This window comes from Nanorana parkeri, unplaced genomic scaffold, assembly GCF_000935625.1.
Source record: "Nanorana parkeri isolate BGI_ZX_2015 unplaced genomic scaffold, ASM93562v1 scaffold196, whole genome shotgun sequence".
Classification (NCBI taxonomy): Eukaryota; Metazoa; Chordata; class Amphibia; order Anura; family Dicroglossidae; genus Nanorana; species Nanorana parkeri.
The window spans coordinates 1,444,123-1,453,531 of NW_017306464.1; the positions used below are offsets into that span (position 1 = coordinate 1,444,123).

General features: G+C 41.9%; 1 protein-coding gene across 1 annotated transcript in view; it reads left to right on the forward strand.

The window, feature by feature from the left end:
• Positions 1-9,409, forward strand: part of LOC108786178 (short-chain dehydrogenase reductase 5-like) — a 50,973-nt gene that overhangs the window by 5,618 nt on the left and 35,946 nt on the right. The window contains exon 2 of the mRNA XM_018555422.1: positions 186-403. Within this exon, the coding sequence (XP_018410924.1) occupies positions 186-403 (218 nt within the window). The remainder of the gene's footprint in view (positions 1-185; positions 404-9,409) is intronic.

The window sequence follows — 9,409 nt, forward strand, 5'->3', positions numbered from 1 at the left end:
GCCATTTGCGTTTGTTCCAAAAAAACATGCTCAAGCACACTTTTTTCCCCAGAATCCGCTGCCTTTGTTGTCACTTGCGTTGACCCTTTAAAAGTTGCAGTACTGAACATAATATTTTTCATGTAATTATTTGGACATCAATGTTTTATAAATGTATTTATTTATTTATGTTTTTTTTATTTTAGTAGAGAACCAAGTCTTTAAGATGCTGGTACAGCTTACCAGGCCTAAAAAGGTCATTCAGCTTTGCAGCCTCTCCTTTGACAGTATAGGCATCATGCTTGACTGTTTACCCGATGATGGTTGCCTGGTCAATTTCGAATCTGAACATTCTCCGTACAAATGTTTTGCTCACGATAAAAAAATACATAAACGAAAAGGAAGAAAAGAGGACATTTTGAAGGTAATCATATCGTTTAAATATTTATTGAATATATTGAAATGTATATAGAATTGCTTTAAACCTCATACAGAATCATACAGAGGGAAGTGGAGGAAGAGATGGAGGAACATTTGCTTTCTCTGACTCTCTTGTAAAAATGTTTAGCTTAAAACATGCAGGGCAAAAGGTGCAGCTGCCGTGGGCCCCATAATTCACAGGGGCCCACAGCGGCTGTCCCTTTCATCCGCAACGGCAGGCAGTTGCAGCGACCTCATCGATGGCAGAGGTGGACTGGGCTGGGAAACTGCTGGCATGCCAGGACCAACGCTAGCTTAGCTAGCTGCCTGAGAGCGCCGGGGTGGGGCGGTAATTGGCAGGCTGTAAAGAGGAGCAGCCGAGCGGCCGGAGCTGTGTTCATCTCTGCCTGTTGTCTGCAGATCCAGAGAGCGGAGCGCCCGGCCGACAGAGGATGATGATGTTGCTGCTGCTGGGAAAGCAAAAGGAAGCTCGGCTTGGGGGGTGGGGAGGACGATGTTGGTAGTCCTGAGTGTACTGTGTTGCATAGTCCTGCGTTTATTAGTTTACAGAGTCATTTTCTTGGGACCCCTCCCCCCACCATGCAATTTGGCTCTCCACCCCCACAGGAAGAGGTGACCCCGCGTGAGACATCACGTGGCGTTCGGCAGGGGTGAAGCAACACTATGAAATACCGATCGATCGCATAGTTAACAAGACGGTGCTGCATGTATATATTTTGTGGACTCAAGGGGCAGCTGCTTTGGGCCCCACAACAATGACTGGGCCCTGGGCAATTGCCCCACGTTAAAGACGGCCCTGGTCCTGCGTTTATTATATTACAGAGTCCTGCATTTATTGTGTTGCACAATCCTTTGATTATTGCATTACAGAGTCCTGCGTTTATTGTGTTACAGAGTCCTGCATTTATTACACTGCACAGTCCTGCGTGTGTTACATTATAGAGGCGTGTGTTTATTGCATTGCACAGTCCTATGTTTATTACATTACAGAGTCCTGAGTTCATTGTGTTATTGCATTGAGCCTTTCATATAGATATTAAAATATGTATTATTTGTTTTTTTCTTTTCGGGGGACAGTGATGTAGGTGGATACGGGGCTCCGAGATGGGAAGTGGGGGGGGCAGGTGATGGAGGTGGGAGGGTTACGTGGGCCCATCTCTCTCTCTCTCTCTTTCATTCACAGTTTTTTCAATTATGGTGGCTAAGTATCACATGTGGCCGTTACCTAGATCAGTTTGTATGCAAGTGCAGCTTGTCTAGGAATGCCCACTCCTCCAGACTGACATCCATCCATTAAGACATTTTGATATTTCCATAACTCCTCCCGAGAGGCAACCCACTGCTTGTATTAGGGCTAAGGGCTCTTAAGAGAAATATTAAGGCAGGATGCTGGGATGTCTTCAGCAAGCTATATACAGCATCCTGCCAGTCCCTCCCACCAGCCATGACATCACTGGGTCTAAAATAAGGTATGCAATTGAAATGGAAAGGTTTTATTTTAAAACATTTAATTTAGAAAGCCGTGCATGACTGATTTGTCGCTTGAAGGGGAGGGGGTGGTGGCGGACACCAGACCATGCTGTCAGCAGCTCTGTCCAATGTCCCACCCAGCTCACTCATGTCACTGACTGCCATGAGCTAGTTGGCACGCAAGCCAGTGCGTTAACGCTCAGCTCCTGGCAACTGGTGATGTCAGTGAGTTGGGAGGAAAGGCAACCTGCACATAGCATCACAGGTTGCTATGAACTCTTAGCAACTTGGGATGCTGTGGCCAACCCCCTGCCACTGACCCTCACCGCCCGGCCGCTCCACAAAGAGATGCCGCCTGGGGCAACCACCTCAGGCTGTCTCATTGTAGGAACGACCCTATACATAATAGAATCATTCTTTTTTACCAGTAACAACATACATGTACTTTGAGTTATACGTTGTTGGCATATATAACTAGGAGTCCTGTGCCACCTACTGCATGGTGCACTAATGCGCTTATTTTATGTACATAAAATATATGAAACCTTTCCAATTATATGGTGCAGAAATTGCAACATTCATGCCGCCAATAGGGATTGCTCAATTTCTCAAAAAGAAAGTTTTGAAGTGACCCTCCTGCTGCACATTATTTCTCTTGCCATCTTGTAAGACACTACAGGAGGCAGAAGCCATTGGGAGCAACTATAGCATGTGACGGGAGAGGAAAAGAGGGAAAAACTGGTGACAGTAACAGCTTCTTTTTTGATGTTTTGTTTGTGTTCCTCTTGGCTGGATTTCCTCGCAATCCCTGTGTAGTCAGGGAACACTACACTGTATCTGACCCTTTACTTAAGTACCTGAAATTAAAGGGCATTGGTTGGAATTCTGTTTTAGGTCAACAAAATGTACATGTCTGAAAAAAATAGAGTGAAGTAGATTTATTGAACACCAGTGTTCAGTCAAGTTAACAAAATAAGATTTCTCCTTTCTTAGTCTTTATCAAGCGTACTCTATACCCCACGCACCATAAAATCAGTCCATGCCTAAATCCCATCATGCATTGTTTCCCCCTCTGATCAGTCATCTGTGCCAAGCTCCTCACTAAAACCGCTGGGCTGTCTCCGACAGGAAGAAAATGAATCAATTGCCTACAGAGGATATTAAATGATGGTGTCACTTTCCTCAACGCCGTTAGTTACAAACCTTTTATCCACATAATTATTCTTCCCATTATCTCTCTCCTGGGTATAGCAATTGTCTCCTCTTCTGTTGATTGTGATTAGTCAGTTGAGATGTTGAGATCAGCGCCAACACTGAAGACAATGCAATAAGAACAGTTTCATTTTTATTCTCGTTTTTTTTCAATTTTTAAGGCTTTCAAGGGTCTGACCACCCAAAACATATATTTTTGGTTGTTGGTGGACACAACGCAGTTGAGTCTCTTAATGGCTTCTTCTATCTTGACTCTGCTCTCTTTCACCTAATCTCATTCACTATTCAGCTGCTGCTCTTCCTTCTTGCATCTATCCTGAACCAAAATATTTATTTTGGATTTACCCCGCAGCTCTGAAGGGATACACTACTAGTGACGTAGCAGCCACGTAGGGGGAGAAAAACGAGGGGTCACAGTCAGCAGTGGGGAGATGCAGGTATCCAAACCACTTGAAGTGTAAGTGTCCCTTCTATTCCTGCATGGTAGGTAAAGTTGAACTTAACAGATGCCCCATTGGTAACTATTATACATGCATTTTATAAAGCATGCTTATAGCTAATGACAGCGTACAAACCAACTGCAAGCAAAAGTTTTTATTCTGTTGGTGGGGAATGTTTAGTTCAATATATTAAAAAAGAGAAGATTAGGACACTATAAGGACAATCCATGTGCTTAATTCAGAATTTATTGTATTCAGTATCACAAATAGGCTGTATATTCCTACAAAAACATCTCACTATGTTATTGAAACTTGACAATGTTGTCATCCGCTCACAAAAGTCCAAATGGCAATTCCACGCATTGAAAAAGTGCAAAGAAGTATTAAGCATACTTTACTTATGTAATTTGAGCAATAAAAACCTGACATGGATCCTAAACGTTCCCCATTTTTCCAGTTTTTTTTCTAATGTCACATGCACAAATGGACCAACATTTCAGGGACACAGAGGTCCTCTTTATTAAGGTGACGATACAGAACATCCATATACAAATATATGACACACAGAAACACATAATATATATATATATAGTATTGCACTGCAGCATGTACTCCACAAACCGGATTTGGCTCTGCTGATCGTGGTGCATGAGTTTAATTGCCCGGTAGGGGACTTTGACTGCATGTACTTGATGTAGTCACTGTGGATTGTGCTTATTGGTTGGCTCACGGTTGCTACAGGAACTGTAAAAAGAAAGCAAAAAGAATGCGATGCTGCTTAGGGGTTGCTAAGAGTGGCCCATAAGATCATTAAAAATAAAAGGGTTCCAAGGATAATAGGTGTTCCTTATTAGTATGGTGAGTAAAATCCAAAGGTTGAGGCCAAAAAGAAACAAACATCTGACAATTTTTACAAATTTTCTCTACTGTACCCCCTAAAAACCTAAAAAAAAATGACTAGAGTGGGTTTGCATGAATCAGGATTGAAAATTGACTCTTCTTAATCTTCATATGAATGAAGGGTCATAAGGATAATGGGGGTTATTCACTAAAGAGCCAAAGAATCCAGCCGTAGCTTCGGCTGATCCTTTGGCGCGCTTTGGACACCTCTGCCCTTCGGTTCTGTCGAACCGAAGGGCTGCTGTACGGGCTATTGAATATAGCCCGTACAGCAGCCGAAGGCAGCCGATCGGCTCAGCCAAGCTGAAGGCATTTGCTTCGGCTTCGCTGAGCCGTAGTGACCCCTGAAACGTGGAGAAAGGTCGGCCGAAGCCAACCGATCTCCACGCAAATGACAGCTGGGCGGAGCCAGCTGTGATCTAACAGCTGGCTCCACCCAGTTGTAATGACAGATCACGTTCCCAAATGATCTGGGGACTCTGATCTGTCATTGAACAATCACAACTGGACAGAGTTGGCCGTGAGGTCACGATCAGCTCTGCCCAGTTGTTATTCATTGGCCGGGACCTGCTAGAAGACTCTGGCAGGTGCTTCATTTGTTTTTATTTTGCCGGCATCTGTCAGATGCTTCATTTTGCGGCAGGAGTTCGTCATGTGCGGTCAGGTTGGCATGCATTGTTTTTTAAAAAAAAATTATTATTTTCTTTAAAATATTTGTATTTTCCTATTTTTTTACATTTTTAAAATGATTTTTCAACTTTTTTTTCATTAATTTAATTGTTTTGCTATTCTGCTCGTTACCTCGAAGGTACCGAGCAGAATAGCCGAGCCGAATGCCGCTCGGCGGGAGTCGGCTATTCACTTACTGCCGTTCGGCGCCTATGAGAATAGGGGTGAACGGCAGTGAGTAAGCTATCGTAGCATCGGCTCAGCTTATCCAGATGTTGGATCGGCTGAGTCGAAGTCCTTCTGCACCGGCTCAGCCAAACATGCAGAGCATGTTCAGCTGACCAAAGGCAGCCAATGTACGGCTGATTTTAGCTGATGTACGGCTGAAATCAGCCATACAAGGCTGAAGTGAATAGCCAAACAGCGTTCGGCTCACTTCACTTAGGCTCGGTTATTCACTCAGCTGCCTTCGATGTTTGTCAAAAGTCCCTAAATTTCTGAGACTGTCTCAGGGTTTGGAAATGTGCCCCAGAAATGTTTGATTTCTTGTGTAATACCTGGCATGAAAACAATTAAAGGCAGGAGAAAAAGAAACCAAAAGAGTAAGTCTGGACCCAAAAGAAATGTAAATCCAATTACTAAAAAGTCATATAAGCTTTAACACGTTAATGTATTTTCAAAAGTTATTTTTAAAATGTGCAGATTTCATTAAAATATTAATATAATTATAATAATAAACCTGTCATGAAGGTCCTTGTTCAGACCATTCCTGTTAGCTAACTAAATGTCATTAATTGATGAATGATGGTTTACAGCTACTTTAATTACACTCCCAAGCTCAAGAAATGTTTAGGTTTTTTTTTTCCTTTTTTTCCCCTTACCTCTGAACAGCTACTGTATATAACCTGTTTTATGGCAGAACAACTACTGACCAGCACCCCCAGGGTATACATATGGCTCCACAGGTAAAACAAGTATGACTATGTAAGTAATGAGAAAACAATTATAAGATAGTTCCATTCTGAAAAGAAAGGGGGATCCCTGCTCTTCTGCATATGAATGCTACCTACCTCTGGGCTTTTCATGCATTACATATAGCAAAAAAACACCATACAACAAGCTTGATGCATATCTAAACCCCCAAAACAATATGTAATATAGTGCAGCTTGCAATCCTTAGATGAAGTCCCTGCTCTAGTTTTCTTTTGTCAGGCTTGTTTCCTTTAGTTTCAACTGGTAATCCTGCTAACACATGTCCTATCCTACATCTATGGAGGGAGTCATGGCTGCCACCCAGGATGAACTTCAACCATGTCTGGCTTTGTTCATCTTCATTCTATGGGGGAGTGCTTAGATTGGTGTACTTGCTGAAAATGTTCTCAGCCTATGAAAAAGGAAAACCAAAGGATCATATCTAAGGACTGGTAAACTGTAATATATTACATTTTTGTTCTTGGGTTTAGTTACCAGGTATTGACCATTTTTTTGTTGACATCATTTCTAATTTTGTGTAGGATTTACTTGGCATGATATCCATCAATTCTACACATTATGACCTGTAGGTCCTGCAGACCTTTCCAGGAGTACATGCTATACATTGCTAAAACTCCTTAGGCACAACCACATGTAGAGACACATTTGGGAGAAAGGTTGATTTATTATGCATTTTTGCAGGGGTTTAGTGGTGTTTCCTGGAACTCTTCTAGTACTGTGTTTCGGGTGTGTAGAAAATTGTCACACTTTCTACAATTAATCATAGAGTTGGCCCCAGGGAAATGGGAGGGGTAAGCTATTATACAAGAACTTAGCTCTTGATCTTGGTATCTCCCACTTGATTGAATTTTCCTGGCTGATGCTATGATCAGTATAATAGATGAAGAGCTACTATACCAGTTAGACCATGATGGAGCTCTGGATAAGCTGCTTCTGGTGTTCCACAGGAGAAGAGGGCGCTTGCCAATTACCACTGAGAACACAGAATAGCTGAGCATGCCTCACTGATAAGCAAGAACATGAAGTCACACTGCTATGCCCTATCTATCCAGTTTACCATGATTAATAGGAGGCTGAAATGACACCACAATATACCAGAAGGTATTTCTCACCTGTACAACTAATGCTGCTCCAGGAAAATAGTAAAAACTAAAAATTCCAATTACATAAAAGCTGATCTGTAGCCAACCCAACAAAGATATTTATATATCTTATGGTGAGTATGAATGTTGCCCATTGTATTTACTACCTGTGAATTCCAATTGCATTTGACATTATTGCATGCACCCCATAAAGGACAACAGGAGAATGTGTGTGACCACTCTGTGCAGAAGCCGTTGTGAGATAAAACAGTGCAGCCATAGGCATGCCCCTATCTCTCATTAGATTTGCAGAACATATGATAGGTGTTACTTAGCAGGCGAGACATGGTTCCTGAATTCCTTTTTGCAGGCTAGTGTCTGTATTACCAACTGCATGCAAACATCAGCCATCTAAACACCAGGTGACTGCTACACTGCTCTAGCCTCATCAATCGCATCCCTCATTTTATGTTGTGTCTCAGTGACAGGAAGCAAGGGATCATTTCCTTTATGGGGGCCCAGACAGAAATAAAAACCTAGTATAAACAGGAAGAGGTGCAGGCTGCTGGACTACTATTCCAAACAGTTGCTTCATTGGAGCCCAGGTCTGGAGGCTAAAGGATGTGTGTTCTTCTAGGCAGCTCTCCAAAGAATGATACCATAGGACAGCCTGTATTTCATCTAGACAGGTGGGGGAGGAGATAAACACCTGACAAGTCTCTGTAAAATCCATAAAATGGATTTTATTAGAAGCAACATTTAATAAAAGCCATTGGGGGGAATTTATCAAAACTGGAGCAGACAAAATCTGGAGCAGATTTGCACTGCAGCCAATCAGCTTCTCTCTTTTATTTTCAAATCTTACCTAGGCAAACTGAAGAGACATGCTGATTGGTTGCCATGGGCAACTGCTCCAGAATCTGTTTGCTCCAGTTTTGATAAATTCCCCTCAATGTGTTTCGGGGGCTCAGAATGATCCCTCTTCATCAGGTTTGAAGATCACTCTGAGAACATAAAATATTGATCTCCCTTTTGGGGGGGGGCCAAACAGAAATAAATACCTAGTTTAAATAGGAAGAGGTGTGGGGTGCTAGACCACTATTTTAAACAGTTGCTTCATTGGACCCCATTTCTGGAGGCTGTAGGATGTGTATTCTTCCAAGCAGCTCTCCAAAGATTAATGCCCTAAGCCAGCCCGTATTTCATATAGAAAGGTGTGAGAGGAGAAAAGCATCTGAAAAGTATCTGTAAAGTCCATAAAACAGATTTTTTACAAACAATTAGACCTGTACAAGGCAAAAAAAAAAATTGTTTTCTGACGAAACAAATGAAAAGAAAAAACTTTTTAATTTGTTTTGTCAAAGAAAACAAATTTTTATGCTGTTTCGGATTCGGAGGCAACGAGCCTCTGAATCCTAAACCGAACACTGAAACTGCAGAACAAGCGGCAGCCATATCGGCCACCGTCATGACACTGCCATCTTTGAGAGTATCTTGGTATACTCCAAGATGGTCGCGCCCACATGTCTGTGACGTCGAGCGCTGCGCCCCTCCAAGATGGCGGCGGGCATGCGCAGAACACGCCGGCGGCCATTGGCCACCGTGCATTCTCAAAACTAATTTATGTATGCCCCAAATATAGTTTTTGTTTATTCGGGCATATAATAAATTAGTTATTTCAGATTCAGACGAACCGCTGAATCAACTGAATTTCGTTGATTTGCAGGTTCATCTGAATCAGAATGCACATGTCTAGAAACAATGTTCAATAAAAGCCAATGTGTTTCAGTTGCTCAAAATGATCCCTCTTTATCAGGGCTGAAAAACACTCGGAGCAAAGCAAAAAAATTATCCTGGACTTGTGGCGCATAATAAGTTACCAAAATAATATTTTCTTTCTTCTTTACAATACCGGTTTTAACAAACTGATTAAAAGAATTTTATACAAACCTGACAGAAATGTTAACTCTTGACTACTCTATCCAAAACTAAAAAAAAAATGGCAAGTTTTGAAAGCTGGACATTCACAATCCTGCAACCATGAACCATAGTAGGGTGGTGGCTGTCATAAAAACCAACCCTGCATTTTCTTCACATACAAAGCTGTTTCAAATATAATATCTAAATAAAAAAATAGGATGAGGTAGGAAGAGCTTTTACTTCAATGCAAAACCAAAAGGCTCTTGACCTTCCAAAAGAAAATGCAAAAAAAAAAAAAAAATT